The sequence below is a fragment of the Telopea speciosissima genome, chromosome 1, assembly GCF_018873765.1.
Source record: "Telopea speciosissima isolate NSW1024214 ecotype Mountain lineage chromosome 1, Tspe_v1, whole genome shotgun sequence".
Lineage (NCBI taxonomy): Eukaryota > Viridiplantae > Streptophyta > Magnoliopsida > Proteales > Proteaceae > Telopea > Telopea speciosissima.
This window is the reverse complement of record NC_057916.1, coordinates 8,954,672-8,977,645: the sequence shown is the minus strand read 5'-3', so window position 1 is coordinate 8,977,645 and position 22,974 is coordinate 8,954,672. Positions and strand designations below refer to the sequence as shown.

Genomic DNA, 22,974 nt, shown 5'->3' with positions numbered 1-22,974 from the left:
TTACAGTTGCGGTTTCGATTATAAACAAACACAATTATCATTCTTGGCTTTTTCCTCATTCTTTTCCACTTCTTTTTTTTTCTTTGTGTTTGGACTGGAACTTTAGCTTTTCTATGATTACATTCAAATTTCCATTCCGTATGTCAAAAACCCATCATTCAAAATCCTTTGATTTCTTCTACTTCTTTTTCCCTTCTTTCCTCTTTTCTTTAAATTTTTGTAAGGACGAAATTTTGCTGTTACATTTGTAGCAAGAACATTCCTGCTACCCTTCTGCTAGGCAAGGAAATGGAATAATTCACTTTCCTTTTTTATAAATATTTTCTTATTTTTTAAAATATTCACTAAGATTCCATTTTCTTGGCTGCCAAAGGATAGCAGGAATTTTCCTGCTACACAACCCTATAGCGTAGGTCCCATCACATTACCCTCTCACATAACGACACGTGGAACATACTCCGTCATCCTTTACAGACCTTTCACGTCTTCTTTGCCTTCTTCGCCTTCTTCGGTTCCTGTCGCGTCATTCTCTCTCTCTCTCTCCCCCCCACCCCAATTTTTCCTTCATTAGCTGTGCTGCGTGTAAGAACCAACCAGAACTTACAAGCTCTATAAAACCCTATCGATCTCTTCTCAATTTTGAATTCTCCCTTCTGTGACGATTTGCTCTTTTGTAGAAATTTTAGTCTAAGTCCCCTCTCTCTGTTTCTTCGTTCATTTCCGAGCACGCTTTGGAAACTCTCAACAATCAAGGTAATTCATTTTCTTCTTTATCTGATCCTTTTTTCTAGTCCAAATTTTCTGTTACCATTTTGGGTTCAACTCCAAGTCTCTTGTTGCTTTCTATACTACCTTCTGCTTTTTCTATTTTCAAGAATTTCTCCGGATTTCTTATGCCGTCGTGTGTACTACAGGACGTAATCATCTGTACCGTCTTGATTTCTGTATTTTGAAGGTTTTAATTGAAACCCTTGTTTGGTTTTCCCTTTGTTCTTTTGTCAAAATTTTATATTTTGGGTGGCATTTGGGAGTACTGGTTCGCAGCTAATCTCAGTTCTAGCTGCTGCTTCTGTATTTGGCATTACTCCACTCTGTAGCTCTTCATCTTCATCTTGGTCTTCTTCAGCTAAACACCCAATAACTTTCTCTTGGGTTTACTTTTTATAAACAGTTTTACTTGCTTTTCCTTTGGCAGTTTTTTGGGTTGCTGAGGTTCTTGTATAGTTTCTGGGATGGAATTGCAGTTTTACCTTAATCATGATTTGATTTGATCTTATTTTGCTTTCCTACCTCTGGTTTTTTAAGTTTCTTATGAATTAACGTACGTTTATTTTAATATGACGTGTAAAGAATCTATTGATTTCTTTTTTGTGGGGTGTGGGATGAATTGGAGGGTTTTTGGAGGAGGTGATTCATATCAATGGCAACATCTGGAAGCCCCTATTTATTTCTGACAGATGGGTTTTACTTTGGGTGTATTGGATGCCCTTGTCGTTTTTCTATGCTTTGGGTTTCTGAATTTTGTGTATTGGAATTCGGGAACACGGGCCTCTCAGTCTTTATATAATTTATCCACTCCTCTCTCTCTGTCTTGTCTTTTCTTTGGCAGAAGGGAGCAGGTCTAGAATATATTGCAGAAGGCGGAGCTTTTGAGAAGTGATTATGTTCGGTGAAGGATCAAAGATTGGGGATTTAGAATCTTGCTTTCAGAAGCTTGTAGTATTTGGTGGTGGAGAAGGTAAAATGGGTGGTGGAGTGTTGACTGAATGGAAGGACCTTCCCATGGAGCTCTTGTTGCGGATTGTTTCGCTTGTCGACGATCGGACTGTGATCATTGCTTCTGGTGTGTGTACTGGATGGAGAGATGCTATTTGCTTAGGCCTCAATCAGCTGTGTCTTTCATGGTATAGCTTCCTCTTTCACCATCTTTCAAACCCCTGTTACTGTCTATTTTTATGTTTGTATATGCCCTTTGCTCTGTGATACTCCAATTTTCTCTGTCTCAGTCATGATTCATGGTTCAGCTTCCCTTTGTTTTTGTGCCATTGATGCTCTGTGTTCTTTTTTGTAGTGGATTTATTTTGGGGCTAATCGTTTATCGAATGGACTGTGATGTTACTTTTTCTTTCGCTTAAATTTATCATGGACTTGCTTATGGCCTTTATTGCTTGTCATATTTCTTTACTTTCCCACCCCCTCTCTTCTTTTGACAATTTTATGGCGTAGGTTATTTATTTCTATGCTTTTTTTCTCCAGGAGAAAACCTTATGGAAGGAAGATTCTTGTCCCCGAAATTTGATTTGTGTAGGGACTTGTCTCATCTTTACTTTATGAAAGTTTAGGGCAACATGGTGAATAATCTGCAATTCGGGATATTTGAATTGCAAATCTAGAAAGTTTGTCCTCCCCCTCCCCCTCCCCCCCCCCAAAAAAAAAAACCCGATATTGTTCGACCAAGTTTACAATCAGTTTATTTCCCCCTGTTTTTTAATGTACTTTGAATCTGAGGATGGGCTTTGGATAAGGACCTAAAGGTTGCTCCATTGCAAATTGACCAAGTGGTCACGGGTTCAAGTCTGGAAACAGCCTCTTTGTGAAAGCAGGGGATAAGACTGCAGACCCTGAAGTGGCAGGAGCCTCGTGCACTGGGTACGCCCTTTTTTTCTCCTGGAATCTCATCAAAGTGGTGTTAACTGTGCCCAACCCAATAGACCTTTTGCCCCCTTTCTGATAAGTGAATGGATGAACCTCTTACCCCAACCATTTAGGTCATACAATTTTTTTTTTTTGATACTCTAAAAAAGGACGTACCCAATGCAATAGGCTCCCGCCAATGCGGGGTCTGGGGAGGATCAAAATGCATGCAGCCTTACCCTCCGCTTCGGGAGAGGCTGTTTTCCGACTCAAACCCGCGGCGACTAGGTTGTAATGAAGCAACCTCACCGTTGCGCCAAGGTCTGCCCTCCTTTTTTTTTGATACTCTATTAATAGTAAATTGGTATGGGTTATTGAATTTTTATATGCTCTAATTATCAGGTTAGAACTGTCTCATATTTGATTTGTGAGATTAATTTGGAGTAAATCTTATATTTTCTTCTGTAATTTGGATTTTTTATTTCATACTCAGTCTACTCATTTTTCCCTTGCTGTTTTCATATATGTTGCCTTTTGGATCTTTTAGTTTTGCTTCCATTTAATTTCTGTACTGTGTATTATTTTCTGTTTTTATAATCTTAACACTAAAAGAAATTCTGTGATTGGAAATTTATTTGAGCCAGCTGGATCTTGGGGCCTCTGCTGCAGAATCAATTATTTTGTTCGGATCTTTGAGTGGCTGTGGCCCCTTTATCTTGCTGAGTGTGTGTTTTTTGGGCAAGCATCAGCATTGTGTAGGAAATATTATTTTGAATGTGGAACCATTTCTTCCCTATTGAGTTGGATCAATCTTTCTCTTAGCATCTATATGGTTTACACTTGCTGATGGGTGTGGTCTAACTGTTCACAATAAGTTGTTTGTGTAAAATCTTTTTTTCCCCCTATTTTTGGGGTAAAGAGGGGGGGGGGGGGAGCATTTTGAGCTAGATTTGTCTACTTTTAGTTGACGTCTTGCATGTAAATGCTATATTGAACTGGGCCAAGTATTGGGAAGACTTTGTTGGCATTTATTAATTTTTGGACCATAACTGTCTTGGTGTTGCTGCGTAGAAATGACTTAATCTTTCATTCAGGCTGTTGATTAAGTATCACTTTGCTCTTAGATCAGGCGCATTCTGGTTATTGATTATCCAACATTCTGATTGTCTTGCTAGCTTTAGCACTGAAAACCTGGAAGTTATCTTAAGACATGCTATGGTGCATATCGTTATTCCACGTGTTCATGTGCATGTGCTTCATGGTCTTCTAGAGGATCCAATTAAGTACTTAAAGAAATTTGGCATAATGAATTCCGTTCCTTGTTTCAACAAATGTAAGGAATATATAATTGGAGTCTTTGGATATGTTCTATTAGGAAAAATGCTCTATTGTAAATTTACTGGAGGATTATTTGTACAGATCTCTATTAAAGTCCTTGGGGTGAACTTTCTAGGCTCGCCAAATATGGGATAGAGAAATCGGGGATAAGGAACGTTGATGGCTCTTCATTTTCTAGAACTTTGAGATACATCTTTGGATGAGTATCCTATTCAACATCCTCGATATCAGCCACATGGAGGATTGCTGTCCAAGCTGTTCATTAGAAAGGGACCCTCGATATCATATTCTGCAAGGACCATATGGTCCATGATCTCTTGGATCTTTTCCCCTTAAACTCCATTTAAAATTTGGCCAGCATAAAGCTTTATTTTATTTTTTGATAATTGCAAAAATCCCTATTTTTCCACTTAGATGCTGGCATGTGGCACCCTTACACGTTGGCTGCTTGTGGAGATCTTATTTAGTTCAGTGGGTGGGGTAACCAAACACCCCCCCTCAAAAAAGTGGGGTGTTCGGGAGGAAGGGGGCGGGGGAAGAGAGAGAGAGAAGGAAAGAAAGAAACAAAGAGAACGGATGAATTTTCTGATACTGGTTGAATCCAGTTGATTCTCGTGGGAAACCCATCATCACCATTTTTTTTTAAACTTCTTTCTTCCACCGTAAAACTTATATTGAAACTTTTGTTGTAGATGTCGTTTTCTGTGACATTTGCTACATCATTGTGATCAGCCATTGTCATGTAGAAAACAGATGGAAATTTTTAAAAATGACCAGTGTTACTATACTAACTTGAAAAATTATATCAGCGACATGCATATCATATTCCTAGGCATAATAGGCTATCGGATTTTTGTTTTTTAAATGTAATTCAGTTGAACTTTACAATACTGTATCCAGCACCCCCTCTCCCTCTGATAGAGAAGGAATCCCAATCCACTTAGTCTTGTCTATTTAATCTGCTTTTTTTTTAAGACCTGATGACACTTTCCTGTAATGTAGAGATTTTGAAGCTTCCTTGCATATTTTATAACTCATTAGCTCTTTTGGTGTTCACTGTCTGTCTGCTTGGTGTATATGTGTCATGTTTTCCTGCTCTTGTTGTTCATGTTATGCATCTCCGTCATTTATTAGTTGGTAACAGAATATTGCTTGCTGTTGTGATTTTACCATTACTACTATCCTCTAAACATAGGCATGAGGTTATCTGTCAGTGTTGTTCGCAACATTCAAATATCACAAGTTGTAAGAATGCTAGGCAGTGAAATTATGTGATTCTTATATTCTCTCTCTCTTCAGGTGCAACAACAATATGAACAACCTTGTGCTGTCACTTGCCCCCAAGTTAACGAAACTGCAGACTCTAACTTTGCGCCAAAATAAACCACAGCTTGAGGATGAAGCAGTTGAGACCATTGCAAACTTCTGCCATGACCTGCAGGACTTGGATCTCAGTAAAAGCTTCAAGCTCACTGATCGCTCCTTGTATGCCTTAGCCCATGGATGTCCTAACCTTACCAAACTCAATATCAGTGGTTGTACGGCCTTCAGTGATGCTGCCCTGGCATATCTTACTGGCTTCTGCAGAAACTTAAAATCGTTAAATCTTTGTGGATGCATAAGAGCTGCATCTGACAGAGCTCTGCAGGTAAATGGTCTTACTGTTTTCAACAGGCAATGATATTTTAGTTGCTTTTGGCTCCATGTGGATAAGGATCTTCATTCATTCTTGCTGCTACCTGTGCAGGCCATTGCTTGTAATTGCAATCAGTTGCAGTCTTTGAATCTGGGTTGGTGTGAGGGTGTCACTGATGTAGGAGTGATTTGTCTGGCTCTTGGATGCCCGGATCTTAGGGCCTTGGACATGTGTGGCTGTGTCCTTATAACAGGTGGGCAAAACCCATCAAATATGCTGTTTGGTAGTTATGGGATGAATTTTATGTTGACATTCTTGTGGGCTTATTCCTTTCATCTAGTGTTGTGTTTGGCATTGAATTTCTTAACCTTTTTGCATGATTTGCTGCAGATGAAAGTGTGATAGCATTGGCAGACAAGTGCTGCCATCTGAGATCCCTTGGCCTGTACTACTGTCAGAACATTACGGACAGAGCCATGTATTCTTTAGCCAATAGTCGGGTGAAGAGCAAGCATGACTTGTGGGACTCTGTGAAAAAGGGGTACAGCAAGGATGAAGGGCTTGTGAACCTGAATATCAGCCAGTGCACGGCTCTCACTCCTTCAGCAGTTCAGGCTGTGTGTGACTCATTCCCTGCGCTTCACACATGTCCTGGAATGCATTCCCTTATAAAGAGCGGCTGTCTCAGTCTTGCATCTGTGCACTGTGCCTGTTCTTTCCAAGCACATCGTGCGCTGAGTTTGGCTCATCCTGCACACTGAACCAATCGGTATGGAATTTCTCCTGGAACCAAAAAAATCCAATCCCTGTACATATGGTGGGTGATGAGGTGTGATGGTTGTTTTGTCCGGTAATAGTTGGCTTTTCCTTGAAAACAAGTATCGAACTGTGGATTTATTATGTTTATAACTTGTGCGTCAATATAGACTTTGAACATCAGACTTGCTTCATTATCTTGTTCGTGTGCATGCCCTGAGATTTTCCATCGGAATTGGTGTAACCAGTCCGAGCAACATGTATGTGTTCAGTGCTTGTTGGAAGATCTGCTCCTGTGTTACTTTGAGAACAGGTCAGGACTGGGTTAACCAGATCCAAATTATCTAAGCAGAGGATTTAGGCATCTGGTAATAACATCAACTGAATGTTTAGTTTGGATCCTGTTATTAGAACATCTAAATGATCTGGGGCCAGGGGAACCACAATTAGGGTGCTTTAAAAAGAAGGGTTTCTGTACTGCAGATTGGAGATAGAGTCGAGCTATCTCACGTAGACGACAAGAGGGATTAAGTTACAAACCAGACTTTGCTGTCACAAATATATAGATAAACTCTAGTTTAGGCAAGCCAATGTATGAAACTCACTGATTGCATTCTGCTTTTTATGTTGGAATGAATACATACAGAATTGGGTGGGTAGGGATGATAGCCAAGAGGCCTCTTGCTTTGAAATTGATTAGAAGTTACCGGTCGGATGAGCACTTCTGAGTTTTCTGATCAGCAATTATTTTGTCGTTTGTTTGTTTATTTGATATTGTAACTATCGGTCTATGTTTTCATGTCATATGACTTTTCATTGGGCTGCTTCTGTAGGAGCCGGCTTGCTTGAGCTCGAACAGAGAGGCCTTGCGAGAGCAAGCAGAGCCTGACCTAATCCTGGGTTTTGAGGCCTCACCCAGCCCTACCCAACAATTAAAGCAGAACTCTTGAAGTGAAAGCTCTAGTTTCCTTGGGTTGGGTTCTCTGTAGGTGTATATTTAGAACTCAATATCTTTTTTTTGGATGCCCAGTTTAGGGTATAAAAGGGTTTATAAAAATAATTTAAAAATGACATCATCATTATGTCATTATCAGAAGGTGTTATTTTCATGCATATTTGCGTGTAAATGATAATATTTACACTCTTTGAAAAAAAATTATATGTTTTATTAAAAGAGTAACAAAGTAGGTTAAAAATTCTTTGATACCATGAGGCATATCAATAAGAAAATCCCCAAGTTAGATGGCAGGCCTTGGCACAAAAGTAATGTTGATCCATTGTGATCAAGTGCTTGCAGAGTTGCGGGGCATATGACCCTCCCGAGAGCCGTGGCAAGAGCCTTGTGGACTGAATGCACTTTTTTTTGGCTGTTCTAATCTCAATTAACTTTGTGGGCCTATTATGCTTTTCCCCCTTTTCATGATTAGTAGAGTTGGTGGTTATCATTGCGAGCACACTGTAGACCCACACTCCGTAGTTATTACATTCTAATCAATAATTTTTCTACATTTACAGTGAATACAATCCCCTTTTCAATTAAGCATTACACGTCTACTTTCCAGTCCCTGAGATTTGTGGTTAAGCTGATAAGCAATCACTCAACAGGTTCTGTTTGAAAGAGGAGATGGAAAGAAAAGAAACAGTCACACACTAGACCCTTAAACCAACTACAGTAAGAACATTGAGATTTCATGGCCTGTGCCACAAAAATTCACTTCCAAAGGATCTTTAAGAAAAAAGTAGTCACTCATCCTCACCTTAATGCCACTTATCTTCGGTATTGTTGAAATATGCATTTCGCATATTACTTGCTTCTGTACACAATCTCTTCATCCTCCACATCTAAAGCAGGGTTACAGAGGCATCTAAATAGCCTTCCAATACCCTACATAAGAAAAGGAAAAGTTAATACAAACTGACCAACATGACTTTAAAAATACATTTAATGGGCAAGTAGTCAGGTTTTCTTAGTGGGTTTAGACCAATGGAAGTTACTTCCATGCAGAAGTCAGCAATTTTTGTTTCCCTTTTTAAAAAAAAAAAATCTTTTTAACGCTGATAAATCAACAGTGAGCAGTCTTCAACTGAAGGAATAAACCAATACTTAATTTGGTAATCGGGGTTGACAATAGAGACTCAAGCAATCTCTGACATCTAGTAGCATGGACAGTTCACATCATGACAATGCTGGTTTTAAACTCAACCCTTAAAAGCTTACATCTTATTCTATCGCACACTGTCTAGAAAGAGTGGGCATTCTAAGAGCAAGATAGCCGAAAGCATTTTAATATGGCATACTAAAACTGAAAAATCACTAGGAAATCAAGTTACATTCCCCAGGCAAGATTTCCTAGTAATTTAATTAGTCACTGGTCATGCAGATGAAGTGATATGAGATTCAAAATTGACAGAGATGCTCATGTTAGTGGATGGAAGCAATATCACAGTAGTTTGTTTGTTTGTTTGTTTTTTTTTTTGGGTTTATATCACAGTAGTTTGTTGGTTGGTCGGATCCAATCTTTTGCATTATGGATCTCCAACTTCTTAAATTGCAGGTGAACAACGAAGCATGAACAAGTGTGTAGAGTCATGTGTCAGGGCAAGTCAAAGTTAGAAGTTTACTTGTGCCTGGTCCTAATAATTACAAACAGTGATTGTGCAAGAAAAACTTGTAAAAAAGAAGCATTTGATAAATGGAAATATAACTGATTACTGTAAGGAAACCATTGATTAGTCATAAGTTCTGGGGTTTCACCGTGAGCGAAACAGATGGCTTGACTTCTTGATAAAGGAAAAACCAATCTCTTGCACTTAATGAGGTGTACAAGTAGAAAAATATCTTTAAAGCACATGTATGTCACCATGCATAATTCAAGCGATTTGTTTCTCTCATAATCTAGCAGCTCCATCATATGCTGAGATGGGGAATTGACATAGATTGAAAACTTGTTGCTAGCATAAATATGATAATCAAAAGCAAACAAAGGATAATATATTTCTACCTGTCTCAGATGTTGGCACATCAATGATAAAGTGTAAACTGACTCAATCTTCTACCAAAAAAAAAAAACTGACTCAATCTTTATGCAGGAGGTTACAACATGTTTATACTACATTTAGCACAATAGATAATGCACTGTAACAGTGTAACTAAAATATTTTCAGCACACATGCCCTAACACAATACTTAGCTGATGCCCACTAGTTATTTATCGATTTTATTTCATGTGCTATCTATCTAGTGTTTTTTGATATATCTATAGGCATGCATTAACACTAATAAATTGTCGAGTTTCATTAACTCTCTCATTTTGACTCAAGAAGATCATAAGAATTTTCATTGACCTCTACAAATTCACTTGTCTTCAGGGTTCTCTTAACAATTTCAGTTTATCTACAGCATTTAATGTTGTTTTGGCACCATTTATATTAGAAATAATAGCAATGCATTAAAGACTCTTTTACATGATAAGATAGCTCAAAGAATGCTCTAACATGCCTGAGTGATTAAGGGTGCACGATATGAAAGTGTTCTGGGTGAATCCTCAACAGAACTACTGTCAGAACTGCTTCCATCATCATATATATCAGAAACACTTTTCTTCTTTGATGTTCCACCATTACTTGCATCTTTTTCCCTCTGCATGGATTTAAAAAAGAAAAACAAAGGGTAAGTCACATCATTTATATTTTGAATATATGAATAACATTTTCAGTTTTCATGACATGAAACTGGACAAAAACAATATAAATTTAACCAATACAAGAACTGGACAGATTAATGACATATTCCTCTCAGGTATTCCCAATACTGATACAAATATAGTATTAATAAAGCATGGAAATTGTTACTTGCATCTATTTTGCATGGCTATGGATATGGGCATCAGGATCTAACACATGCAAGCAGGACTGCAATGGCAAGTACTATAAATAGGCTTTGGACTCACAAGTGTGTTCCGGTAAAAGAAACAAATATTTACATGCAGTAAGGAGAAATGTGTTGGATTAAAGAACGGAACGCTACAAATTTATCTTGTGTGAGGGGAAACAAAAATAATTTGTTTGTTGAACTTTCACAAACTGAAATTAAAGATTGAATATGTTTGGGTATCGCAATCCAGCTTGCCTGTAGTTAATCCACATACATGAAGTAATTCATGTTAGGAAATATCCAGTGAAGAGATACCAAATACATTTTTCTTTACTAGATTTTGTAAGAAAATCTAGAAATTGGATATTATGATAGAGCAAATTATAAAAATAGACTGTATTGCACCTGAAATATTTTTCCCAGAATTTTCAGTGCACGCGCACGAGCTTTAAGCTCTTCTTTCTTTACATTATTTTCTTGTAGAACCTACAATGAATTCAAGCATAATAAGGAAATATGATGCCATTGTATTTCAGATAAAAAAAAAAATCCAAACACTGAGAGAAAATAAATGGAATAAAATTTTCTTCAGAATCCAACAATTCCATTGAATTAAGATAGGAAGAAATCACAATGGATGGATGCAAAAGACAAATCTATTTTATGCCAAATTACATGACATCATCTGATAATTGAGATGTACCACAACGTATCATACTGGTTGTGATGGTCTGATGGACTAATATATTATTATTTATCCATCTTCATAATCTTACTGAAAATTTATGAATAATAACTTTTCGTTCTCTTCAGCTCATCCTTGTGGATCATCAGGACATTTTTTATTTTTTCGTTCTCTTAATAAAACCTAGAATATTATCTAGAGACCTGGGCCAGATTTTATAAAACTATCCTTGAGGTCTCCAGGATATGATATTTTTCCTGTTCAGCATCTTCTTTGGCATAACTATGCTAATGGAAGTGAAGAAGCTCAAGAAATGTACCATCTGACACACATGTAAAAGAGTTACTTCAATGTCTACCACATTCAGTTTCCACAACGAGTTCATCAGTGCATCCTTATTCAATCGTATATGTGATTCAACATCATTTTGTGGACCACTACCATCCATGTTAAACTGTCGTCGCATATCTTCTTGCAGTTGCAGTAATTGAAAAGCACCTGTATCAATATCCAAAATAAATCAAAAAAATAAAATAAAATTTTAGCATAAAAATTAATGACATGACAATAGCGTCAAATACCTTTTGCAGCTGTGAGTTGTGACCTCCAAAAATGTCCTTTATTCCTCACCCATTCAGCCACAAATGGGACTCCCAAGTAAATTGCCTTTTTTCCTAGTTCTTGTGCTGCCTGTCTTGCATATATGTAGCCAATGGTATATAGAATATCAACTCCAAAAGCTGTATTTGCAACAGACATGAAAAAAATCATTTTAGATAATTCTCACCATTCAAGGTGCAGGAGTGTATCAGGTTTATGTTTTAGGTTTTCTTGTGAGCATAAGAAACAAGTCCTTCACCGCACATAACAAGTGTATAACAGTATCTTCCCTCCACCCCTTATTTTTTTTTATTTCTTTTTAATTCTTTTATAGAGAAGACAATGTTTTTTGCTTTGCTCGTCAATTTTGTGATAGGACCAATAATAAAGTATAGTTTTTGGACTTTAGAAGGATTGCAGCTTTGGTCTAAGAAATATTTATGTTGTAAAATAATAGAACTGTACATCACTTATGTAGGTTATAGGAAGAGAGAAAAGAATAACTCTCAAAAAGATAGAAATCATCTAAGTTATGTTTCTCAAGGTTCAAAACGGACTAGTGGCAGCAGATAGTCTCATAGTCGATTACAGAAAACACCAAATAAATCATGGTATGGTTTTTCTAGGTGAACACCCATAGAAGGAAACTCTAGGCTGGCACTTTTGGGTACTTTTATCTGCACATGGCAGCTCAACTTTGTGGACAAGGTGCACAAGTCATTATCCTCCCCTTCAATAAGTTTCAATGCAAAAGAATTACTAATGTGGCACAATGACGAGCTCAATCTTGGTATTGATTTGCTTACTAGTCATACCAAGGGAAAATTTTAGAAATCTAACCATAAGATTGTGTTTGGTTTTGAAAATTGATAGATGGCAAATCCATTTGTTCCCCTATCTATTCAGTGTTCAAAGTACCACATAAGCACTTCATGGTTTGATGGCTGAAAATAGAATTGGAAACAATTTGTTAGATGGTGGGATATATAAATGAAATGCGCGATGAAAGTTAACATGTAGACTATCCAAAGGGGTGGTCTATGCCTCTACCCAACAATCAGATTGGCCAAATCAGAGTTCCACATGGAAAAATAATCCTCCCAATGGCTACCCATATAGAGATCCCTCTCTTGGAGTGCTCACCTAGAGCAAGGTTTGAAATTTCGAATTTCGACCCCATTTCGATTTCTGTCAGAACCAAATATTTCAGTGAAATTTCAATCTATTTCAACACTGCAATTTCGATAGTCATTTCAGTTTGTTTTTGGTCGAAACCAAAATATTTCGTAAAATTTCAATTTTTTCAACCAAAATTTGAACCATGCATGACCTAGAGAACGTTTCCCATTTTAGATATGAACAAATATTCTGACAAGTATCCCAGAGAATGTTTCCCATTTTAAATATGAACAAATATTCTTACAAGTATCTCCTCCCTAAGGCTATCAAGTGATTACGCTGGCCCACTGCTTAGAAACTGGATTTAGTTTTTGTATTGATATGTTGCAGAGTAAAGTAAGACAGAGAACCATAACCAGGGCATGAACTTAAGAAAAGATCTATAGTCAGTGAGTAGTTAGTGAACCTGTATCTGAAAGACGTTTTGCTTCAGATTCAGCATGCTTAATGAATCCTTTTTTGTCACCACGAACATATTGAATGAGAATATCTTTCAGTACACGAGCAAGCTTTTCTTCCCTTTCTTTCTGGACAGCCTTCATTGAAATAGTTGTGCACAACAAAATAAACAGGAAAGCTCATTAGACCATATCCTATTATGTGGAAACTTTGAGAAACTTCCATTTCTTATTTAAATGACACAAAACAATAATGTTCCAGTAAAGGAGAAGGATCTGAACTTAATGAGAATCTCAAGATAGGAAAGAATTCCAGTCTATAAAGCAAAGACACTTATTTTCAATATTCCACCATGTCAGTCACCTACTATATATGCGTCTATGGGGACACCAGACTTGATTTCCATACAGGCTTCATCTTTGATGCCCTGTTACACTCAGCATCCATGTCATTGTTACCTCATTTCTAACTAGAGGAGATAAAGCCACAGAATTACATATTGCATTCACTTGAGGAAAAACTATTGAATAGAGACCCCTTTACATTCTGATGTCTAAAAGGAATTATTGTGTAAAGGTGGGGGACATGAAAAGAACAGAAAACATTGTTGATATATATTGTAATGCTTAATTAACGACATATGTATTGTTGTGTTGATAAGTATTGTTGTTTCACTAATTAACAGCTCGAGCTTTTGGAATAAGCGGTTGTAACATGGCATCAGAGCTAGGAGGTCGGATGTTCGATCCCGGTAAGTGCGAGAGGATTTGTGTGTTGTGCCCCTATGCCTTGTGCCCCTCAGTGCCACATGTGGTGCCACTTGCAGACCGATGGGTGTGTGGGACTGCACATGCAGGGGGTGTTGATATAAGCTCAAGCTTTTGGAATTAGCGGTTGTAACAGTTTATAGAATGTTTCTGCCAGGTTGGGGGGGGGGGGGGGACTTGAATGATCATGACTAATGTCTCATTTGTCTAGCTGTGCAGTCTCTAAACTTCCATTTATTTATTCTTCATGAATGAAATACATTTTCACTCCCCCCCCCCCCACCAACAAAAAAAAAGGCAACTTCGAGGACATATAACAAAAGAGTAAGGGAACACTTCTCTGCAGTTCTTGCCTATAATTCCATTTTATTGGTTAAAATTTCTTTTCTACTTCTAAATTATTCTTACCAAAAAAAAAAACTTCTAGATGATCGTTTCCAGCTTTGTTTTTATCCATTTACTCCCTCTGCCCCACAAAGATAATCCTGTTTGAGTTTTTTCACTATCCTAAAATGTTTTGACATTTTCTAAAACCAAGATATGAAGTTTTGTTGGATTCCCCAATCCCCATAGTGCTTCTTGTTGAGACATTGCATTTCTATGATTGTTTTTGGTTATTCGTACTTGTGTTCAAAGGTGAAAGAGCTTATTCTTATTGGTATATCTTACCTCACTCTTAAGCTTCAAAGTATGTAGGATGATTGTCTTAGCAATGATTTGTGGGTTGTCATGCTTCACTCAAAGGAAGATTTTCACGCTTGATCAACCATCCGTGGCAACAAGTGGCATAGTTCATGGGTTCATCATTTGTCCTAGTGTAAGCCCCCCCAGGCATGGAGTGTTCATACACTTTTGTAAGTCCATCTACAGCATGTGGTGACAACATCTGGTATAATCGAAGCTGCTTAGTAAGCCCATCAAAAAGATAGGTTAGAGTTCAATTGGACACATTAAGACAGTGTACTCAAGACTAGGGAATTTTTTTCTTTTAACTTGTATTGTATTTTATCTTTTGAAGTTGTTAAGTGATTCTCAAAACCCTTAGACCCATAGGACATAACCTCTTAAGTGCCGAAACATAACCTAATGGTTTAATCTTAGCTGGGTGACTTTGCCTATGACCATAGGGGAACTTATATTGGTGTATTTGAATTGGTATATTGACCTAACACCTATAGGGAGTCATATGCCAAGAGTCAAGCTGTTTCAGGCCCAAAAAATCGAGCCAGTCAGAGTCCTAGTCGACAGGCCTGAAGCCAGTCTGTGTTTCCCGAGGCCAGTGCTGTCTTGAACCCTGTTTCTGCATATCCCCTGGTCATGCAATTATAATTCTCGAAACATGAAAGTTGTAGCTTTTTAAATCTACTTTCATATATATAAAAAAAGGATCAGGCCAATCCGAGCTCGGGAGAGTGACTTATGTCTATTTTACTGAGAAGAGTTCAGGTGGACTGAGTGGCGATCGAACTGTTGACAGACCATGGTCTATCTCCGGCTGGAGTGTCGGTCGACCAGCAATTGACCAGTTGGCCCAAATGGCTATATAATAGTAAAAATTGAATGGCTATATCCCGGGGGGTCGACCAACCTTCGAGGTGGTCAACCAGCTCTATAAAAAAAAAGCTGTTTGAGACTCTTTTGGCCACATTTTTCAGCCATCCCTTCCCCTATATTTAAGAGCTTTAGTGGAATTTCACCTGAGACTCATGCACACATTTTGCACATCTTTTGTTTTGGGTAGTAAGTTTTAATTTTGGCGTATCATTCTGCTTTACCGAATTCACCCCCCTCCCTCTTGGGTTGCCTTCTGGTCCAACACTCCTATCTAATCATCCCTACATTTATGTATTCACTTGTCAAAATTGTTTCCCTCTATTACATAAGCACACATTTTAAGGATCTTGTTGTTAATGCGTTAATCACTCCTGTTGGAAGGAATCCCTAGGAAGACAGTGTGTCTCATTCAGAAAAGAGAACCATTGGAAGAGTCAGTAATACATGAACTTGATGTCACATAAGCAACATTACCAGGCTAGTACTGATTAAAATATAGCTTCTCGGATAATATATATATTACTGTCAAAAAAAGTAGAATAAATAGATTAATCACTTTCCTAAGTGACATGTTGATAACTTGATGGAATGTATAACATACTTGCCTTCAACCTGTCGTGTAGTTTTTCTGAATCGTCACTTTCACTAGATAATTCAGTGGAAGCCATTGATGCCACAGCCAAATGTCCTATGTAATCTTCAAATTTTTCACTTCCAAAAAGAAGGGCAAAGACCGCAGTTGGGTCAAGCATTGTTTCCCTGCACACAAAAGAAAAAGGATATAACAGTTTATCAGGACGGTCTGAAGGGGGTGAGAGTTCAACAATAGGACATTAACTTGTGGAAGCAGATGAGCAGTAGGACAGACCATGATAAGAGGAGAATAAGATACAGAACAGCACTTATCACCTTTAAGACTTGGCAAAAAGGATTTTAGTAACACACGAGGAAGTATTTTCAGACAATGCACAAAATATTGAGATCTGGCATGTATCAGTGTATATAGGATTGCCAGGACTCTTGGTTTGTAGGTTGGGGCTTAAAGTCTTGTTGCACTTGTTTTATGCATCTAAAACACATCCATCGGTGCCTTATATGATTTAATTTTAATTGAGTTGAATATTTTGAGATAGCATGTCATGCTCAAAGTAAGTTCAGAACTAAGCTGCAGAGTTCAATTAATTTAGACCAAGTTTGTCAACTTTATGATTGGGACTCTAGAGAGCTTATCTCTGGGTTTGTTGAAAGAAAGGGGTCCGAAGTAGATTTATAAACATGATTTAAGGACATGGTTGTGTACGCAAAATTGTATTAGCCAAAAAGTTTCATAGTTGGCCAAGTTCAGTGAATTTCATATCACAAAAATTACTCACTTGCAGCATCTTGGTTCCCAAATCAATGTTTACACTCTATAGTTGAGAGGTTGTGAATTAATAAATAGTACAAAGGGCCAAGATGTGAAAATGGTGCCTGACAAAGTTGTTTGATATTTCATAACATCAATTTTCCCTCCTTCCAGTGTCTTGGTTTATATGGTCTTGTCATTCACCTTCAAGCAAGGTGTCTTATGCATCAGTAACCTACATATATGTACTTACACAAACACATGGCAAAAAAAATACTTGTATTTCTTGTGTTCTTTTTGGCATACCTGGAGATGCAATATTTTCCATTCCGATTGTAAGCATCCCTTTGTACAGGATCACTCAAAACCTGATAAGCTTCTCCCAATACCTGCCGAGCAATTGAACTTGGATTACTCAAGAGGTTCTACAAAATTGCATTCATAGCTCCTCATTTCAGACATACTTGGCACATAAACGAATCTACGATCAAAAGTATTAATAAAGTTGCACAGCAACTTATATGAACTAGTGGAAGATCGATGTCATATCAGGTGGTGGCATCATGTTCTAAACTTCTAATATGAGAAACTCACTACATGGATAACTACATGAGAATCAAAATTCAGGATTTATTCATTCTGTCCTACTACAGAAGAGGAAATGGAGCACTTGCCTGAAATCTTTCAGCTGCTTGAGGATCATTTGGATTTTTGTCAGGATGAACCTGTCTTGCCTGCACCAAAGTACAGAGGTTCCAGTAAAATGCACGAATATCAATTAGATTAAAGCAAAACCAAATTCCTCCGTAAGGAAACGTGAAAGAAAAGGGAAACACATTGTGTTTCAGAAGAAGTCGATGAAAAATGTAATTTCAATATCCACTGGTATCTCAGTAACGAAGACCATAAATCCTTAGAATCAGTTTTAGATGTTGCGTTCCTGTATTCCATAGGGTATTGAAGTTCCGTAAGATTTCAACACAGAAAAACAGTCAAGAAGGTTATCGCTCTAGGATTGGAGAAACTTCTCGGCGATCTCAATTGAACAGACAATGGAGAATCAGATTCTTGATACTGTTTGTCAATGCTTCTTGTGAATTACTAAATCTTAAAGGGAGACTAAGAAATAGAACAATAGAACGGAATCAAGAAAAGAAATACAGAGAATCAAATAAAAATCTGATTGAATCAATAAATCATCATGAGTTGCTCTTCATCGAGTTCAAACCTTGAGATAGTAAGCTTTCCTGATCTCCTCCTCGGATGCAGAGGAACTGACGCCAAGAACATCGTAATACTCCGTGTCCTTCACCATTTTCTTCTGCAATGAGTAGTAGAACAAGCTGCAGATGAACTTGAAACACAAGAATAGGAGATGAAAGAGAGAATGTGAGAGAAGCCGAAAAAATAGAGCATTCGAACCCCACGCACACGCAGCTCTCAGTATGTCTCTCAACTTTCCAGTTCTTCACAGAATAAACAAATACCGCCAAAAGTTAATTTTCGAGAGGGAAAACAGTATTATAACTGCCACAACGATCTGCTTGTGCTCTCTTTGCCTTTAGAGCTGTCACTGGGCTGGGTCGGTAGCCTTACTTTTATGGGCTTCTTGGGAGGTGGGCCCATTTGGCCAATTATTGGGCCTGATATGACAGGCCCCAGTAGCTCTTAGTGGATTTTTTAGAGATAAGACCACTAACGTATTTTGTGCCTTCGTTTGCCTTGTTTGAAGGATTAATATAATTGGGTTAGATTTTCTTTTGTTCACAAATTAGAACTCTTATGTGGGCCTGCTAGCCCATTTACTTATTTGAGAATAACCAATGGGTTAAAAAATGAAAATAAAAGGGACAAAACTGGCATTCGTATAGAGTTGTTAAATGATTGAGTTTTTATTCTGATGCCAACTTGCTAGTAATGTCTCTTTGTGTTTGTGATCTTTGATAGCTTATTATAGGAGGTTGTATCTTCACCTGGAAATTCCCTAACTAACCCGCCGTACTTTTTAAACCATTAATTATACTAGATAATATAGGTCCAACCCAGGCCCAATTCACCCTAGGCCCATTTCCAATCTACCCAGACACAGGATGGTGTGAAATCCCCCCCTCTAAAAGCAGAAATCTCATCCTTGTTGATGCTTCTGTGCATACTCTCATTGGTAAATAGTAACAAGAAATTAGGTGCATCAAAAGGGAATAGAAATTACCCACCTTAACCCAGTTAGGTAAATGAAATTTTCTACACATGGTTTGGGGGGAACGTTTTCCTCCACCCATAGAGGATGAGTTACTCACCATCTTAGGGTTTAGAAACCCAATAGGAGTTTAGTATTTTCCCAAAAGACCCTCCTAATGGCCTCTCCCACCAAGTGGTCACCGTGGGTGGAGGAAAATTCGGTGCCATGGTTTATAAGGTAAGGGTGAGAAAATCTCTAACGTGTACCCATATCGGGTAAGAATTAAATGTTTCTACCTCTTAAGAGGACAAGGGTGAGGGCATTAAATATAATGACTAGGGAGAGGGTTATCTGAGCAAGTAGGGAATTCTACATTCTCTCACATCATTTTTTTTAATTATTGTTTTTTATTTTTTAAAAAAATTAATATAATATTTCATGTGAGAAGACTGGAGTCCTAGCTCAAGCCTACCTGTCCAACACAAGGCCCATTTACACTTGTGGCCCACCAATTGACAATCCTATCCATTTGCAACTTTTTCTTTTTTTGGTGGGGGTGGTTTGAAACCCCACTTATTAGATGGTTTATGCTCCTCTTTTAACACTTCCATGTAAGGGTATTAATCAATTCCATTCAGTTAGGTTGATATTGTAATTTACTTTTTTTTGGTAAACGGTTGATATTGTAATTGACAGAAATTGAAATCGACCGATTATTGATCGGTTTAAGGTTCCCAATTAGAAACTGATTACCAAATGGTTTGTAACGGGTTAAACAGTTTATTATTGAGTAAGCTTCAATTTTTTGTTGGTAATATGGTTCGTAATTTGTTCAAGCGGTTTAGTTTTTTTCAGTTTAATTGATTTTATTTGGTTTTATTGGTTTCATATTCGATTATATTTGATTTATCTGTTTAAAACAGTTTAGACCAACAACTTATCGATTTAAAATTAAAACCAAAACTGAATCAAATAATAATTGATTATGGTTCGTTTCTATTTCGGTTTATAAGTTGATTTAACTTCTAAGTGGATGTGTGGAGGAGTTAATCACGCTACCCCTTTGTGTAGGGATTTTGTTCATGCTATCAGTGCCGGTATTGGTCGCCACCGATATCGATACATATCAATTGCATCGAATCGGATCAGATCAGATGATTTTGCCCTCAAATATACCGGTCCCAACATTATCTTGACCATTTTACACTCTAACCATACTGGTAAAGAAGAAGGCACTCGATCAAATAAGGTTGATTGGAAACTTTTGAGATCCATATACCTTTACATTTCTTTATTAATTTTAAGAGATAGGGTTTTCTGAGCTAGCGGCATAGAGGAGCACACCAATGAGGTGTAATGGAACGGTTTTTACATATAGGAGGGTAGTGTGAAGTCATTTCATGTGATGAGAGAGAGAGGGGTGTTAGCCCTCCCTAGAACCTTTTCCCTAATATTAAACATATGAAAAAAAGAGTGTTGTTTGGTCGCGTGGCTCCAACGCCCAGACACAAGAGCATGCACAATTACCATCCAACCTCCTTTAAAATAAAAAATCACATCCGTGTTGATACCTTTGCACACATTCTCATTGGCCACTTGCTGATTCAAGGGCTACAAGGCCAAGCAGTGATCTCTTGCCCTTAAACAAATTATTAGAAAAGAGAAAAGGAAAATGTATAGAAACTCCATGTTGTTGTTAGAATCTTTTGAAGCTAATAATTTCTGTTTAGGTCCTTTTAGGTGTCACGATGCCTAGAGCGCTTTACTATTTGGCACTTAACACTACATGGGTTAGTCCATGTGATAGAGGACACCACATACATCTTAGTGGCCAAATTTTAATCCAAAGTAAATAAGGAAAATTGATTAAACTCTGATTCAAAGTTTTAGTAAAATTATTAAAATGTCATCAAATGGAGATGATAGAATGTACAAAATAGAATCTTTTGTAAATTTAGCTATTTCCTCTACTCGTTTTAAACTGAAATTCTACCAATGAGATTCTTGTCTGGTCCTCTATCACATAGACTAACTCATGTTTCCCATGTGATAAATAATGAAATAAATAATGAAGCGTTATAATTCACTAAAACCATAGTGCCAGGGCTTTGCCCTCAGGCCCAACAGGCTTTGTTTGCGTCATGTGTTTCTTTGCGGCCCTTATTCCATCCAAATTGGTGCTTGGCTGTTTAGATTATTCATTGGGGTAATCGGCCTGGTTTGAGCAAGAAGGGGCAAAAGGACTGTTTTGTAACCTATGCTGTTATCCTCTAGGAAATTTGGAAAAGGCAAAATGCCATGACCTTTTGCCAAACCATGTAGTCCTTTGGAGCTTGGTTGGACTTAGTGCACAGATTTGTTGCTGAGATTTCTTCGATGGCAAACCCTCCTCCTCCTAGCCACCCTTCGCAGACTCAAAGCTCTTCTTCCATGATCTCTGAATCCTACCACATCTTCTCTGATGCTTCATTTTTTGTTAGGCCGAGGGCCATGGGGCTGGGTGTTGTAGTTCTCAACTCGAGTGGGCATCTCTATATGGTGACTACTGATCATGGTTTCCCTTGCTCCGCTTTTGTTGGTGAAGCTTTGGTGCTTCGGCTGGGGCTTAAGGCTACCTTAGGTAAGGACATCAGGCGGGTTTCCTTTCATTCTGATTGTCAGCTTCTGATTCGGTGCCTCTTTGACAAGTCTGTGCTTTCACCCCTCAAAGCTTCTACCATCTTGGGAGATATCCGCAACTTTTTGCACTCTCTAGATTCTTACTCTTTTTCTTTTACTAGTAGAAATGTAAATGTATTTGCCTATGCTATTTCTAAATGGGCCTGGTTCTACCCTCACTTGGGTATGTGGTGTCATTTCTATCCAAATGATCTCTCAGCATTGTATCTCCTTTGTTGCCCTCTGGGGCTTAATGAAATGCCTCCCTTGGGGTTCGTGTCCAAAAAAAAAAAAAAACTAGAGTACTAGGCTTAAAAGGAAAACAACATAAGAAAATTCCTACCCTATATTGGGCCGGTCTTCCCCGTCGTTAGGCTACTTATGGATCAGTACAAAATCTGGGTATTGGACTTGTGTTGTTTACATTACTCTGTGGACCTGAGTCTGACTTGATTTTAATGCCCATTTGGTTGATACAGAGGATTTCACATGTCTACAAAAGACCTTATTACTTTTCTCAAACCATAAAATTTTTTTGACCAAATTACTTTCACCTCCCCTCATGAGGTGAGTACGTTTCGTCAGGATAAAATTTTTACAATAGAGATGAGGTCCTCCGGAAAATAGAAACCAAAAACCCCGACCTTGGGTAGCATAAGGCCACCTAGCTAAACCATGAGCATTAGAGTTATTCTCTCTACAAATAAAACTAAAATCTACAAAAAATAAGAACTCCTTAACTTGCCCGATATCGAATACCTCAACTGGTGATCAAGAAAATTTGTTTGCGATGTAACATACGTATTGTTGTCAGTATCGATTTTAGAATCAATCAATGCTCGATCCAATAGAAAAAGGCAGGATCCAATACATGAGACTTCCGCCATTATAAAGCACGGGACTGATCATAATGTACGTAGTCATAACCATTTCCTGATTCAAATCCGTAATCATTAGATCACAATGGAACAACCTTACTATTATGCTAAGGTCCGATATGTGAACTAAACCCTGATGTCAAACACTCGATTAAGCATTTTAAGCACTACAGATAGTTAGGTGCTTTTGCGGTTGTGCTTGACTTCTTTGCTTTGGGCGGGCACAGTCAGACTAAGATGGAGTGGCTGTTATAGTCTGTTAATTTGCCTCAAACCAGTCCTATTAGGGCGTGGGGCGGCACCGGCCCATTGCCATCCCTAGCCGGACAAAGTTAAAAATTCGACACACATATTTATGTAGGGGTTGAGAATGGGTCGGCCAGGTGGAATCGGAATTGGTTGGAACTGATCCTGAGTCGGGTCACCACTCACCAGTTTCGGTTCCAAACAAAAAAAAACCCTCCTCAAAAAACATTCTTTTTAGCTAAGTTT

The 22,974-nt window shown here is 38.0% G+C and overlaps 2 protein-coding genes across 4 annotated transcripts; one reads left to right on the top strand and one right to left on the bottom strand.

Moving 5' to 3' along the window:
• The first annotated feature begins 730 nt into the window (after nt 1-730).
• Nucleotides 731-14,626, top strand: LOC122639661 (F-box protein SKP2A-like). 2 transcript variants are annotated; one of them, XM_043832559.1, is made up of 7 exons: nt 731-752; nt 1,608-1,904; nt 5,272-5,620; nt 5,720-5,861; nt 5,999-6,377; nt 13,011-13,015; nt 14,613-14,626. In XM_043832559.1, the coding sequence occupies exons 2-5, from the start codon at nt 1,663-1,665 to the stop codon at nt 6,367-6,369; spliced, it is 1,104 nt and encodes a 367-aa protein (XP_043688494.1). In that variant the 5' UTR covers nt 731-752; nt 1,608-1,662; the 3' UTR covers nt 6,370-6,377; nt 13,011-13,015; nt 14,613-14,626. The 2 variants fall into 2 exon arrangements, with proteins under 2 accessions (XP_043688494.1, XP_043688487.1); XM_043832552.1 differs by lacking the exons at nt 13,011-13,015; nt 14,613-14,626 and having other exon boundaries at nt 5,999-6,558.
• Nucleotides 7,838-18,283, bottom strand: LOC122639649 (chaperone protein dnaJ 10). 2 transcript variants are annotated; one of them, XM_043832531.1, is made up of 10 exons: nt 17,996-18,283; nt 17,442-17,501; nt 17,074-17,156; nt 16,028-16,181; nt 13,109-13,238; nt 11,505-11,663; nt 11,243-11,421; nt 10,644-10,724; nt 9,864-10,004; nt 7,838-8,249 (listed from the first exon to the last, which is right to left on the bottom strand). In XM_043832531.1, the coding sequence occupies exons 1-10, from the start codon at nt 18,080-18,082 to the stop codon at nt 8,169-8,171; spliced, it is 1,155 nt and encodes a 384-aa protein (XP_043688466.1). In that variant the 5' UTR covers nt 18,083-18,283; the 3' UTR covers nt 7,838-8,168. The 2 variants fall into 2 exon arrangements, with proteins under 2 accessions (XP_043688466.1, XP_043688474.1); XM_043832539.1 differs by lacking the exon at nt 17,442-17,501.
• Between the last annotated feature and the right edge of the window lie 4,691 nt (nt 18,284-22,974).